Below are 16,827 nucleotides of genomic sequence, written 5' to 3'. Positions count from 1 at the left end.
TAGGTAGCATGATACATGTATATGAAAGTTAGGCAGTGTGATATATGAAAGTTAGGCAGTGTGATATATGAAAGTTAGGCAGTGTGATATATAAAAGTTTGGCAGTGTGATATAAGAAAGTTAGGCAGTGTTACCTGGTATATATGAAAATGAGGCAGTGTGATATATGAAAGTTAGGCAGTGTGATATATGAAAGTTTGGCAGTGTTACCGGGTATATATGAAAATGAGGCAGTGTGATATATGAACGTTTGGCAGTGTGGTATATGAAAGTTAGGCAGTGTTACCGGGTATATATGAAAATGAGGCAGTGTGATATATGAAAGTCAGGCAATGTGATATATGAAAGTTTGGCAGTGTGATATATGAAAGTTAGGCAGTGTGATATATGAAAGTTAGGCAGTGTGATATATGAAAGTCAGGCAATGTGATATATGAAAGTTTGGCAGTGTGATATATGAAACTTAGGCAGTGTGATATATGAAAGTTAGGCAGTGTGATATATGAAAGTTTGGCAGTGTGATATATGAAAATTAAGTGGTGTAATATGAAAGTTTGGCAGTGTTATATATGAAAATGAGGCAGTGTGATATATGAAAGTTTAGCACTGTGATATATAAAAATTAGGTGGTGTGATATATGAAAGTTTGGCAGTGTGATATATGAAAGTTAGGCAGTGTGATATATGAAAATTAGGTGGTGTGATATATGAAAGTTTGGCAGTGTGATATATGAAAGTTAGGTGGTGTAATATAAACATTTGGCAGTGTTACCAGGTATATATGAAAATGAGGCAGTGTGATATATAAAAATTAGGCAGTGTAATATATGAAAGTTAGGCAGTGTGATATATGAAAGTTTGGCAGTGTGATGTATGAAAGTTTGGCAGTGTTACCAGGTATATATGAAAATGAGGCAGTGTGATATATGAAAGTTAGGCAGTGTGATATATAAAAATTAGGCAGTGTGATACAGTAAAACCTGTCAAAACCGACCCCTGGATAAACCGACCTACTGTCAGAACCGACCGATTTATGTAGTCCCGAAATTTCTCCATAGACGCCTATGTTAAAACAACCTGTGAAATCCGACCACTGTCTACTCCGAACACCGACCGCATTGATCGGCCCCAAGTCCAATATTCACACTGAATACATCGACCATCCGACCAGTTGCACCACGTCCGCTGTCTAGTAATCCGGTCTGCCCGACCTAAAAAGTGTGCATTGTGTTGAATTTACCGTGAACGTCACAGAAACAATATCAAATCTCACACTACAAGTAACGTCCCGTGTAAAACAATAGCAACTGATTAAGTTTTTCACACCACACGCCATCGCATCGCGTGATGTCTGGACAGTGTAATGACCCCGGATATAAACAAATGATCGGGGTCATCAACTTCAATTGCGGTGAAGCACACTGCATTATCACTTCTTCAACGATCAAAACATTGAGTTTTCTTCTTTCCATAACGATTCTGATCGACAATTTTGTGCTTTCGAATGTTTCCGTAAAGGGGGCTTCAAGATTAAAATTTATGATGACGAAGAAGCAGACGATGACAAAGAATTCGGAAACCTTATTTAGCATGTTGCAGAGCCGCAAACACAGTGTAGCGTTGTAGAATACCTCCACTTTGATGAACGTATACTGACTGAAGCAATGTATGACGGCGAGTGGGAGCAACAGATTGTTGAGAATTTTATTGCAGACAAAGAAAACCATGAATCTACAGACAACGATAGTCAAATTATTGACCCCCACGATGACCGTGACTTGACGCATGGCGATGTGCTAGACATGTTAACAAGATTACAAAACTTCGCAATAAACAAAGACTCCAGCTACTTGACAGATATCCAAAATTTCATAATTCGAACGAACAAAATCGTTGAAAAAAGATGTTCTTTAAAGCGGTGAAAACTTGATGATTTTTTTACATCGTAATTTAATTCATTGACTTAAGAGCAAAATCAACTGTCTGCATAAATTATAATAATTACATGTAGCTCACGTGAACTTACGTTGTGATGTCATTCAAAATGGACGCCTTCAGTTACGATACGCGATACTTACCCGGTCTGTTCCAACAGTTATTTTAATGTTTATTGATTTCATGTACATACCATAATATTCTTGTCTTGTTTGGTAAATTATTTTATTGAAACAATACAATAAATGTAAATACATGTATAATCACCGGAGGCAAACTCCGGTGTCTTTCATTTGTCCCGTGTTTACAGCACATGTAATTGTTGTTTCAATCGAAGTTATGCCCACCCTGAATAAACCGACTCCCTCTGAAAACCGACCATAGATCCCAGTCCCAGTCATGGTCGGTTTTGACAGGTTTTACTGTATATGAAAGTTTGGCAGTGTGATATATGAAAGTTAGGCAGTGTGATATATGAAAGTTTGGCAGTGTGATATATGAAAATTAGGCAGTGTGATATATGAAAGTTTGGCAGTGTGATATATGAAAGTTAGGTGGTGTAATATAAAAGTTTGGCAATGTGATATATGAAAGTTTGGCAATGTGATATATGAAAGTTTGGCAGCGTTATATATGAAAGTTAGGCAGTGTGATATATGAAAGTTTGGCAGCGTTATATATGAAAGTTATGCAGTGTGATATATGAAAGTTAGGCAGTGTTATATATGGAAGTTTGGCAGTGTGATATATGAAAATTAGGCAGTGTGATATATGAAAGTTTGGCAGTGTGATATATGAACGTTAGGTGGTGTAATATAAAAGTTTGGCAATGTGATATATGAAAGTTTAGCAGTGTGATATATGAAAGTTTGGCAGCGTTATATATGAAAGTTAGGCAGTGTGATATATGAAAGTTAGGCAGTGTGATATATGAAAGTTTGGCAGCGTTATATATGAAAGTTAGGCAGTGTGATATATGAAAGTTAGGCAGTGTGATATATGAAAGTTAGGCAGTTTGATATTTGAAAGTTAGGCAGTGTGATATATGAAAGTTAGGCAGTGTTATATATGGAAGTTTGGCAGTGTGATATATGAAAATTAGGCAGTGTGATATATGAAAGTTTGGCAGTGTGATATATGAACGTTAGGTGGTGTAATATAAAAGTTTGGCAATGTGATATATGAAAGTTTAGCAGTGTGATATATGAAAGTTTGGCAGCGTTATATATGAAAGTTAGGCAGTGTGATATATGAAAGTTAGGCAGTGTGATATATGAAAGTTTGGCAGCGTTATATATGAAAGTTAGGCAGTGTGATATATGAAAGTTAGGCAGTGTGATATATGAAAGTTAGGCAGTGTGATATATGAAAGTTAGGCAGTGTGATATATGAAAGTTTGGCAGTGTGATATATGAAAATTAAGTGGTGTAATATGAAAGTTTGGCAGTGTTATATATGAAAATGAGGCAGTGTGATATATGAAAGTTTAGCACTGTGATATATAAAAATTAGGTGGTGTGATATATGAAAGTTTGGCAGTGTGATATATGAAAGTTAGGCAGTGTGATATATGAAAATTAGGTGGTGTGATATATGAAAGTTTGGCAGTGTGATATATGAAAGTTAGGTGGTGTAATATAAACATTTGGCAGTGTTACCAGGTATATATGAAAATGAGGCAGTGTGATATATAAAAATTAGGCAGTGTAATATATGAAAGTTAGGCAGTGTGATATATGAAAGTTTGGCAGTGTGATGTATGAAAGTTTGGCAGTGTTACCAGGTATATATGAAAATGAGGCAGTGTGATATATGAAAGTTAGGCAGTGTGATATATAAAAATTAGGCAGTGTGATATATGAAAGTTTGGCAGTGTGATATATGAAAGTTAGGCAGTGTGATATATGAAAGTTTGGCAGTGTGATATATGAAAATTAGGCAGTGTGATATATGAAAGTTTGGCAGTGTGATATATGAACGTTAGGTGGTGTAATATAAAAGTTTGGCAATGTGATATATGAAAGTTTAGCAGTGTGATATATGAAAGTTTGGCAGCGTTATATATGAAAGTTAGGCAGTGTGATATATGAAAGTTAGGCAGTGTGATATATGAAAGTTTGGCAGCGTTATATATGAAAGTTAGGCAGTGTGATATATGAAAGTTAGGCAGTGTGATATATGAAAGTTAGGCAGTGTGATATATGAAAATTAGGCAGTGTGATATATGAAAGTTTGGCAGTGTGATATATGAAAGTTAGGTGGTGTAATATAAAAGTTTGGCAATGTGATATATGAAAATTAGGCAGTGTGATATATGAAAATTAGGTGGTGTTATATATGAAAGTTTGGCAGTGTGATATATGAAAGTTAGGTGGTGTAATATAAAAGTTTGGCAATGTGATATATGAAAGTTAGGCAGTGTGATATATGAAAGTTAGGCAGTGTGATATATGAAAATGAGGCAGTGTGATATATGAAAGTTAGGCAGTGTGATATATGAAAGTTAGGCAGTGTGATATATGAAAGTTAGGCAGTGCACAGCAAATGTGATATCCCAGCATTCAATGCGTTTAGTACCATCCAATATACACTTTATCTCCGCACGAGGGCGCAATTTCAAATTGAAAGAAAAACTAGCATACACGCTATGAGCATTCTATGACCTCAATTGACCCACCAGCCTCATTCCCAACTTGATACTGGAATTCTCATTTTTTTGATGTATTTGAAGTTTTTTACCCGGATCGTTTTAATCATTTCAATAAATAGTTATGGACCATAATTGATTATGCGAAATTACTGCATTTTTGGTGGTTTTTGGCCTACTCCTCTCACTGTTATGTTAGAATTACCGTGAGAGTGCCTCCTATGGATTTTCAACATGGCGGCTCACAATGTTACGTTCGGTAAGTCTCCTTTTTTTTACGTTTTACACGAAAAATAAAGCAATTTTTAGAAAATAACATTTGATTTCTTCAATTGTTGGCGCCTTTTTTGTTGCAAAAATGTTGGTCGTGAAAATGAAAAACGTAATTTTGTTGGGGATGTCGAGAGCTTTACAACGATATGTAGATCGACCATATACACGTTATGTCCCTCATAGGAGTAGTGAATAAAGTGTCATAATGTATTTTGTCATTAATTTGCATACCATATATACACTATTGAGATAATATATACACTATTGAGATACTATGGGTATAGGGATAAAATGAACATTTTCCATGTATTTGTTTTTGATACCAATGCATTTCATTCGTTTCTCTCAATATTATTTTCTGACATATTATTCATAATAAATTATGTAATATTAAAGTGAGAATATACTAAATATAGTTAATAACAAATGATTTTCAAAAAAAATGTGCCACGCCCCCTCCACTTGCCCCATTTCTCCAGTAAAAGTGACACACATTGATGTGTTTGAAGTTGAAGAATTAATACCTAGAAAATAGTGTCATTACAAATTTGACAATTTAGGCTGACTTTAGAATAGTTTTACCAAGTGTAAATAATAATTTATTATTATGACAGATTTTTTATATTAAATATTGAGATTAGTTTAATAACAAATGATTTTCAAAAAAAATGTGCCAGGCCCCCTCCACATGCCCCATTTTTTACAGTCAAAGACTTCATAGAAAATAGTGTCATTACAAATTTGACAATTTAGGCTGACTTTAGAATAGTTTTATCAAGTGTAAATAATAATTTATTATTATGACAGATTTTTTATATTAAATATTGAGATTAGTTTAATAACAAATGATTTTCAAAGAAAATGTGCCAGCCCCCCCCCCCCCCCTCCACATGCCCCATTTTTTACAGTCAAAGACTTCATAGAAAATAGTGTCATTACAAATTTGACAATTTTGGCTGACTTTGGAATAGTTTTACCAAGTGTAAATAATAATTTATTATTATGACAGATTTTTGATATTAAATATTGAGATTAGTAATGCATCTTGTGTTTTGTTTCAGATCTTTTGTGCTGAACTTACCATGGACAGTTTGCATGTGACGAGTGATACCTGGCTTGATTTTATATACAACATGGAGATGTGATGCATATAGTGTGCATTTGTATTCCTTGTGTATGCCAAATAAAATTTCAAAATGTGATTCAGCAGAATCCAACAAATTCACTTCAGTGTGTTCAGTGTATTTAATTTCAAATGCTAGTGAAGCTGCTTCAAGTTTCTTATCAAGTTTGTTAAGATCATCTATTTTAGTAACTTGAAGTAACTTTGCTGAATGATTTGCTTCATTAATTTCAACCTTGGTATCAAATTGGTCGACCAGTTTTGATTCATATTGCTTCACATCATGTTTTTGATCTTCAGATAACTTTGCAAACTTTTGTATAAATTCCAGTTGTTGGTCGATCTTTTCAGCCTCGTTGAAGAGCTCGTCAATTAGTTTACCCACGTTTCTCAATTTAGCATGAAGGTGATCCATAGTGTATTCATTTATGGGGTCATACTTTATAAGAGGATGATTATTCTGACCATTACTTTTTTCTTCTGCCCATGAATTCATATCCGCAAGAGTGATAGACATATCCCATTCATGATTTGGATTGTGACATTTATGAACTGTAGCCAAACATAAATTGCAGAAAAAAATGGTACTCTTTCTCTGCAAGACTAAACTTTTATACTTTTCATCTCCTTCCAGTTTTCTACAGTATTTCATCCCCTTTATACCATGTTGGGCAAATTTTTCAGTGCATGCCAGAATAGGAAGAATATCAACTTCTATCAGTGCATCACTCTCTGGGGCATTTATAATAACAAATGGAATGCGGCTTGCATCAGACTGTGGATTTGGATCTCTCCATACTTCATTACCATTATATTTTATCAGACGTATAGCACCACTGATGGCAAATACTTTGAAATTTTGGGACACTCCCTTGAAATCTTGGAAAGTGTCGCCACCCTCACCTACAACTATTTCTAACTTCTGTCTCATTTTCATCATCAAGGTCATAATCCAATTTGTTTTCAGTCAATATGTTGAGGACACTTCTCCAAACCAGGCCTTCAATATCATGAACAAACCAGCCCTTTTTATTTTGAGAGGCAGTTTCTGACACCATATTGTGGAACCGTTTCAAATTATTTCTCAAAGTGGTTAATCTGGGAATTCTTGAAACATTTTCTTGTGTTCTCAGAGATTTCTCTAAACCATCATAGTCAGTTTCAGATAGACCGCCCCCTAAATATGTGTTCTGCTTCAGAATCATTCCATAATTTAGTGTCATCTGTAGTCTGATCTAATTTCTGGGAAGATGGTGCTGCTAATAAAGCCAATTTAACAGAAGGAGGCAGAATATCTGATGTAATGGCTTCCTTGAAAAATGATACAGATAATACTGATTTGGCAAATGCTTTATCTTTATTTAATCGTAATTGCCAAAGGGCACTCTCATCAAATCCAGACAACTTTTCACCTACTGCCTGGTGCTGATTTAAAATTTTACTGATGTTGGCTCGACTCCCAGTGGCTTTCTTAAAATTGCTGATCTTTTCGTGCTAAATAGAACTGCAAGAGAGACTTCCAAATATTTCTTTGAATCGTCCCATTCATGACCCTTTAAATTTTCCAGCAAATTTCTTACCACTTGTCTTACTTGAGATGGCCCTTTTTGAATGATCAAATCAAAAAGTTGCCCTAGTTCACTAGCAACGAGCGATCTCGCCTTCATCAGCTTAAATCTGTGAAAAGCACGGCTGGCAGTCGAGCTTGTCGTCCCCCCATAACGAACAAATCATTTGACGCGATAGTATAAAATCGCCTACAAACCATACGAAGTGAGCAGATCGTTTTAACTTTCTCAAACTGTGAACTATCATCATCACTGTTATTAAAAAAGCAACAAAACCCGAATATTCGAGTCAAAATCTCGGAAGAAAGATCAGAAAGCGAACGACCTTGTGTGCTGACGACAACATCGGCGATCGACTGAGCAGTTGAAGCCGATTTCCCACGTGATTTTGCGGCTAAACTTGCCTGCTTGACTCTTTTGGATACTCTTAGCATGATTGTGTAGGAATACGTCCAGAAAATGTGATATTGGTACAATAAATTGCACGATAAGCACATGGAAGGCAGACCCGGAAACAACTCACGAGCTAAAAACTGTTTTTGCGCAGAATGATGCCAGAATTTTCAGTTCTGCGTATAGCAATATGCGTTGGTACAGAACGTGTTGAATTCTGGGTAAAACCTCGTACCGTGCAGTGTGATATATGTAAGTTAGGCAGTGTGATATATGAAAGTTAGGCAGTTTGATATATGAAAGTTAGGCAGTGTGATATATGAAAGTTAGGCAATGTGATACTGTAAAGGGGGTAATTATTCACTGGGTTTTAATTTAGCTTATTTCGCTGACTGGAAAAATGCGCTAAATTAAAACACAGTGAATATGTAAAATTTAGCATAGAACACATTATCTAAATGACGAAACCGTGAATTTAAAACCCACTGAATATGCCTGAAATGGTAAATCAGTGAAATTTAAACCCAGTGAAAATTAGTCATTTTACAGTATATAAAAGTTTGGCAGTGTTATATATGAAAATGAGGCAGTATGATATATGAAATTTAGGCAGTGTGATATATGAAAATTAGGCAATGTGATATATGAAAGTTAGGCTGTGTAACATATGAATGTTGTTTATTGTAAAATACTTTTATTTTCGCTTGCACCTAATTTTTGCTATTTTTGCTGAAGGGATGATTCAGTGAAAATAAAATCCGGTGAATATACCGTTTTTCCTATATTTGACATTCAACTTGTAAAAAATCAGTGCAAATAAATTCCATACAAAAAGTGTTTTCAGCGAAAATTAATTCCAGCTAAAATAAAGTATTTTACAGTAGTGTAATAAAGCTGAATTAGATATTTGTTGTTATGAACAAAAATTACAGCCATTCTCTTAACAAGTATAATAGAAATTCATGCTGAGGTGTGTACGTAAGTAAGCAACTCCCCGTTATATTCCTCTACTGATACTACTGTGATCCCTTCCCAGAACGAGATGGACAGAAGACAAAATCCCTCTCCAGTATGTACTCTTTGCATCTTATCAATGTGTTAGCCTTGTAACTCCCTTCCTTACTATAGCACTTATATGTATGTTTATTCCAATGGATGCTACTAAACATATACACTGGTTCTCACGTCATATCAAATCTAAGAGTTGTTTTTCTTAAAAACTTCTGTATGTTTTACAACACCTAGAACTTAGAAGAATACAAAATCCTAGTTACTTGGTATTTGGAGGAAACTGTCTGGTCATTTTAGATTTATCAATTGTCTCTGTTCAGAGCATCCTATTGTAAATACATATAAAGCTGTAAGACTAAACCAAAGCCATCCCATCTATAATCACATCCAAGTTCATTTGTATCCCAATTCAAGTTTTAAATAATATAATTGATATACTTCTGTAAACATTTTTGTTTACCACATGTATTTCTGTAGCAATATTTTTTTAGTGATTTTTAGTCGTTTGCGATATTGTAAATATATATATATTTGTACAGAAAGTTACTACACAAGTTTAATAAAACTTGAGATATCCTGCCTTATTTTTGTTTAACCAGCTATTAAACACAAAACTCAAGTTGCAAATTTATTTCACAGTGTGCGTGCCAGTTCAAAATGTTATTTTTTTCTTTCTGCCCAAATATTGTAAATAAAGCAATAATTAATTAATTTATTTTATTTAATATTAATCTTATTTATTTTAATCAATGCCTACTGTAATTTGAGCTCTAGTTTATGTTTTATCTTTAGTTTAATCATCATCATTGTCATCATTCCCATAGTGATGTGGTAATTTTAAGTAATAGTGTTGTGTTGAAAGGCGAGTAACCTAGTGTTGTCTATCTCCACTTTGGGTATGGATAGCAGTTACTCACAGATTAGATCATCTGTTCTGTAACAGCTATTGTATTTAATGCTGCTGGGTAGATACGAGTTTAATCATCAGCAGAATTAAGTTTGAGAAATTATCAAAACTCAAAATTAGTTACTTTTATTAGGCTCATTTTATGACTACTTGAATCCTTATCCTGCCAGCTCCATGTACTTTTACATTAACTTGACCAGATAAGGGTTAAATATCAGTTCTTCTTTATAGTGGAATTTCCCAATTAGAAGACCTTTTTTCTCAATATAGATTGAAGCTTGTTAGTATATGTACGTTTTATGTGATGCACTGTGCCAAGCATGTTGTGTTATGTGGCATGATGTAAAATTACTAATATTAGATAACATTTATCATTCTTATAAGTTTAACTATGTTATTACATGTATGTACATCTTTCTTGTCTTACAGAAAAGAGCCTTGCAAACTCAGCTAAAAAAGAAGTCAGAGAAGTTCAAGAAGTCCAAGTTGAGAAGGTATCATAATACAATTTTATAGTTGGCATTATTTGTTAGTCCTCGTTCGGACGAAGTGCGAAAACAAGAACTATTAATTTGGGTTTGTTCCGTTTGTACGTACGTCCGGAGCTATATCTCGGACACCCATTGACGGATTTCATTCAAACTTTACATGAATACAATACATAATGTCTTACATATGCGTGTCAAGTTACTTTATGATCGGCGAAAAAATGGCCGACTGGAGGTCATTTTGGATGTAAAATTTCTGATACCTAAATGTGTCCACAGCAGTTTCTCGGAGATGACCAGGCCGATTTAGATCAAACTTGATATGATGATCATACATATTGGGTTGTAGGTGCACTGGCGGCCATTTTGTTTTTCATGGTACCCATGCTACTTTCTCTTGAATGCAATGAACGTTTCTCTTTAAGTTTTGTACAAAGATAGTATACCAAGGGATACAACTACACCATCATTATTTTTGTGATTCGATTCAATATGGCCGGCCAATGCCCAATTTTCATGTAAATGTGCTAAATCAAAATTTGTACAAGTCTGGTGCTGTTTCTCAGAGATGACTAGGCCAATTTGGATCAAAGTTTGTATGATGATCATACATATTGGGTTATAGTTGCATGTCGTATTTTTTCTGTGATTCAAACTAATATGGCTGACTGGTGGCCATTGTGTTTTTCATGATACCCATGCCGACTTTCCCATGAATGCAATAAACATTTCTTTTTAAATTTTGTACAAAGACAGTATACCATTAGATACATCAACATGAACATTATTTTTGTAATTTGATTCAATATGACTGCCCAATGTCCAATTCTCGTGTAAAAGTACTAAATCATACTTTGTTCACAAATCCATCTCCTATTAATGGTTTCAATCTAATCTCAATGACTTCATCAGCATCAAATTGATATGTCAGATCACAAAATTTTGGATGGAGACTGTCATTAACAATGACTTGTTTTTTGTAAATATGAGAATCTTGTCAACAGCTATACATATCACATAGCTATAACACATTTATTTTACATTATTATGAATGAAGTAATTATGGCTCAGATTTTTGGTCTCCAGTTGATGTTGTCTGAAAATTATGTAATAAAAACTAGACATTTATCAAAATTTGTCGAGTATGTGCCCAAAATGGCAGACAGGCAGCTGGCTAAAAGCATAGTGTCTGTCCATCTAAGTTGATGTGATGTCATTTCAACTTCAAATTTGTTATAAAGATATACATGTACATATGCACATCATTGGGTTTTTGTTCCTGACCTTTGACCAACCTATGGCCATTTTTGTCTCCAAAATGCAAAAAAAAAATCAGCTTTTCAACATGCTATCAACCATTTGTCAGCGGTTATGGCCGTATGTGTGCCTGTGTCAAATTTTATTTCACCAATATTTCAAAAGCCAATGACAGTGTAATCCACAGACATCATTAGTTTAGGGATTGAAATCTGTGGATATAATTACCTAATTTACCTAAATTAGTAAATTTTTAGCTGTATCTCAAGTCTTTGTACGTACGTGCTTTCATATAACCCACAAATGAGTTTAAATCCATGCATATTAAATAATTTACATTAACTATGCAATTCTCTGATAACTCAATATTATGAACATGTCGTCAACCATTTCCAAGGATTTTACTTCTATGCTATCGATAAAAAGCCATTTCTCGAAGCGTCTAGCTATTTTTAATAGTTGCTTAGGACTATGATTATTATCTACTACATGTATATATCATTTCCAAGGTATGCCAGTTTTATTCAAACCTTGCATAAACAACACATATATTTAGTCCCCGTTCGGACACAGTCCAAAAACGGGGACTTGTGTTTTGACCTCCTTGCTTCCATTCATGCGTGTATCCGGACTTGTATCTTAGAAATGCCTGGACCAATCACAATCAAACTTCACACATGATATTATACATCTGCACATCAATTTGTTTCACGATCTGATTCAAGATGGCCGAATGGCGATCATTTTTGTTCTAAAAATCATCAAAATCAAACATTTCTCTGCTGTTTACAGATGGATTTTGTTCAAACTTGATGATGCACATCATTTTGATTTCAGATAAGATTTTGTTTTAATAAATGTGGTTCTAGTGCCATATCTCTGACTTGCTGTGACTGATTATGTTCAAATTTTAAATATTCATTACACATCATGTCATAGATATACAGATATATTGGTTTGACGATTCTATTAAAAATTACTGAATGGTGGCCATTTTTGTGCTAAAAAAATCATCAAAATCAAGCATTTCTCAGCTGTTTACAGATGGATTTTGTTCAAACCTTGTATATACGTTGGACATTACGGGACCTTGATGGAAATAATTTTGTTTTTTAGATTAGATTCAAAATGGCCGACTGACGGCCATTTTGTTTTAATGAATGTGGTTCTCCTGCCATATATCTGACTTGCTTTCACTGATTACCGTATGTACTCTAATTTAGGCGTCCCTCTAATTTAGGCGTCCCCCAAAGGTCAAACCTAACAAAAGAATTCTAATTTAGGCGTCACCCAAACCTGAAATTGTACACAATGTATCGAAGTTGTAAAGTGCACTAAGCTAAGAACATGTGTTAAATTTCCCGGTCAAATCCAGACAGCTTGACTTCCTGTTAGAAAGGCACTTTCTTTGTTTCAGACCTTGTACATCAAGTGTGAATTACCAATCCATGCAAACGAAAAACAACTTCACAATTTTGGTTGAGCGATGATCACATGGGCACAGTCATATACCGGTACCGTATTTCGTTCGATCTCCGATGTACATGTACTGCCATAGTTGGTATGATGCAAAGCGACTTATCTAAAAGTCTGATAGCTTCTAACTAAACGACGTCATGGCTAATTAAAACAAGAAAATTTAGTGAACGCAGTACACCAAAGGAGCTTATGGCGTCTGGAGGCAAAAGAAAAACGCACGAGACAAAACAATGCCATTTCAATAAACTACCAATCAAAGGAATTTACATTTATCATTTCTTGTTAATATTCATTCCCAGTTTTATGTTCGTATTATATTTCTTCCAAGTGTTATACAGCAATGATTTTTGTACCTACAAAGCATCAAAGGCATACCGCGTCCGGTGTTTTGATTAATTGAGTATGAATTATCTCTCGCCTCTCGTGCTAGGCATACAATCCCGAAAGCTGGCCACCAGATACTCGTTTACCAAGTCTGACACTGATAACTGCTGCCGGGGTGATTTCCTGACATCGTTTCTCGAGTCTGGCACGTACCTGTGATAAACACTTTTGTTTTTACGGTATAAATATAGGACCAATATAGTTGATGAATCACTCTTTCTCGCATCGTGATGCACAACGCCACTCGACAATGAATTCTATTACAAATTATTTTGCCAAACGTCCTACAGAAGATAATCCAGGCACTCCACCGCCTAATGTGGACGATGTTTGAACTCCGGGAATTTTTCTTAATTATTTTACCGTGATATCATGCACACTATTTTGTTTTAATTTTTCATAACATTTTGATAATATACTTTTTTTTTTACATCACTAACCTGACAGTTGTATTGAAAACTGTAATAATAAATTTTCATGTCAAGTACAAAAAAATGTGTTGATCACTGCTTGTTTATTTTGTATATAAAGTTTACATTTACATGAATAAATCACCTGGTTCTTCATCAGTATATGTCTTGTTCCATTTTGTTGACAATCCTTCTAAAAAAATTCCTGTTCCAATTAACACTCAACCAGAAGTTATATATTCTTGATGCCCCACATTCCACAAACCAAAAAGGTGCAAATAAAAAAAATCATACTTGTTTGACCCTATGACCCTTGAATAGGCGCCACTTGCAACAAATTGTGCTAAATGTATTCTAATTTTGGCGCCATGAAGAATTGAAATGTTGCAAAAAGGACGCCTAAATTAGGGTATCTACGGTATGTTAAAATTTTAAATATTCATTATACATCATGTCATAGATAGACAGATATATTGGTTTGACGATCCTATTTAAAATGGCCGAATGTTAGTCATCTTTGTGCTAAAAAAATCATCAAATATCTAGCATTTCTGGTATTTATGGGTGGATTTTGTTCAAACTTGATACATACATTAGACATTACGGGTTCCTGATGAACGTCATATATTTTTCAGATCAGATTCAAAATGGCTGTCTGGCGGTCATTTTGTTTTAATGAATGGGTTTCCAGACTCATATGTCTGACTTGTTTTGACTGACTATGTTCAAATTTTTAATATTCCTTATACATCATGTCATAGATATACGGATACAGTGTATATTGGTTTGACGATCCTTTTCAAAGTGGCCAAATGGTGGCTACTTTTGTGCTAAAAAAATCCTCAAATAGCAAGCATTTCTTGCATTTATGGATGGATTTTGTTCAAACTTATAACGTACATTGGACATTACAGGTTCCTGATGCACGTCATTTTATTTTTGACTCCCATGTGCGAAGCACACAATGGGAGTCTTTGCAGTTAGTTTGTGTGTGTGTGTGTGTGTGTGTGTATGTGTGTGTGTGTGTGTGTATGTATGTATGTGTGTCCGTCTGTTCCACTGTTAGATTTTGGTGAAAATCCATGCATATTAATTACCTAATTTGCATGATAATAAGCTAAGTTTTGGCTGTTCCATGACTGTTCCACTGATATCTAAAGAACCAGTCATTGGATTTTGATGAAACTTGGTACAAAAATCTATGCATATTAAATAATTACCTAATTTGCATAACAATTAGTCAATTTTCGTTTTTTCCACTGATACCTGATAGTTTTTAGGGTAATATCGGTTAAGACACGAGGTCTGTTTGTTCTTCTTCTTTCCGTGGGGGGTTCGAATTTGAGGTGATAATCATATCACCTCAAATAATCACCTAAAATTCGAACCCCCCACGGAAAGAAGAAGAACAAACAGACCTCGTAACAACATCCTCTGGTTTAACCCTCCCTTCAGTAAAAATGTCACTAACAGCGTCGGGAGAAGATTCCTCACCCTGGTTGATAAGTGTTTCCAACAGGGAAACAAACTCAGGAAAATTTTCAGCCGTAAAACACCATCAAATTGAGCTACAGTTGTACGAATAACGTGAAGCAAATAATCTGCAATCAAAACAAACAACAGCTTACAGCGGCCAACACCAATACACCCAGTACCGAGATCAACAGATTATGTAACTGCCGTAAGAAATCTGAATGCCCCTTAGACGGAAATTGTTTACAATCGGCCCTGGTTTACCAAGCTAATATCAGACGGCAAGACAACAACAAGTGTGAAACATATGTGGGACTAACAGGAAATGAATTTAAAACCCGGTACAGAAACCACACAGCATCGCTACGCAACCAATCATTGAGAAACGCAACAGAGCTCAGTAAATACGCTTGGTCATTAAAAGACAATAACATCGATTACGACATCAAATGGAGAGTGTTATCGCGTGCTGCACCTTACAATACTTCAAGCAAACGTTGCAACTTATGTATTAGAGAGAAATATATTATAATTTTCCAACCACATTACTGTAGTTTAAATAAAAGAAATGAGCTTTTTTCTTCCTGTAGACACAGAGCCAAATCGTTGCTATGCAACAACTAGTTTTAATATCGTAAACACACTCCATTGTTATGCAAATCTGTAGCGCTTATAACGTAGTCTGTTTCGGTGGTTTATTTAATAAAGTCTTAACTCCTGATGAGTGAGGTACTCCATGTACCTTACGAAACAGTACTGTAGAGTGAACTTTACTCATGTAGTCGTGTCTTAATTTCTCTGTCCACGTATGTATATATATATATATATATATATATATATATATATATATATATATATACATGTATTCAAAATGGCTGATTATGAATGCTGTTCCAGAGCAATATCTTGTTTGACGATCAGATACAAATGTCAATCATTTTAATGTTAAAAAATCATGTTCCTGACATGATTATATTCCAGCTATATTACTATAAACAAAACTATATATCTTAAATTCGATAACTAACGAGAACTGTGCCATGCATGGCTTGTTTTAATTAATCCTGTTCCAGAGGAATATCTCTTAATATGGTCAAGTACTCGTTTGACAATCAGATACAAATGTCAATCATTTTAATGTTAAACAGTCATCATAATCATATTCCTGACATGGTTATATTCCAGCTATATTACTATAAACAAAACCATATATCTTAAATTTGATAACTAACGGGGACTGTGCCATGCATGGCTCGTTTGTTTTGTGATTTGATATGCATGTACATGTACCTCAGTATCAAACATAATTGGTTAGTCTTAAGCTGGTTTAAAGCTACCCTGACCCTGACTGTCATATATCTTAATTGTGAAGAATAAGTTGAAATTATTAATGATAATGTTACTCACTTTAAAAATACTAAGTTTCTGTGAAAAGGCAACCGAGCCGATAACCAGCTGACAACACAACACGGCTATACC

The 16,827-nt window shown here is 34.6% G+C and overlaps 1 protein-coding gene across 3 annotated transcripts in view; it reads left to right on the top strand.

Annotated features, from left to right (window-relative positions):
• LOC100373853 (dynactin subunit 1-like) overlaps positions 1-16,827 on the top strand; it is a 105,013-nt gene that overhangs the window by 2,982 nt on the left and 85,204 nt on the right. For 2 of the 3 annotated variants that reach the window (XM_085504152.1, XM_085504150.1), the window contains exons 5-6: positions 8,976-9,008; positions 10,287-10,351. In XM_085504152.1, the coding sequence (XP_085360278.1) occupies positions 8,976-9,008; positions 10,287-10,351 (98 nt within the window). The remainder of the gene's footprint in view (positions 1-8,975; positions 9,009-10,286; positions 10,352-16,827) is intronic. The other variant, XM_085504151.1, reaches the window with a different exon arrangement.

Source organism: Saccoglossus kowalevskii, chromosome 10 (assembly GCF_978046115.1).
Source record: "Saccoglossus kowalevskii chromosome 10, keSacKowa6.1, whole genome shotgun sequence".
Taxonomy (NCBI): domain Eukaryota; kingdom Metazoa; phylum Hemichordata; class Enteropneusta; family Harrimaniidae; genus Saccoglossus; species Saccoglossus kowalevskii.
Note: the sequence above shows the minus strand (reverse complement) of the source record. Positions and strands in the feature narration are given on the sequence as shown.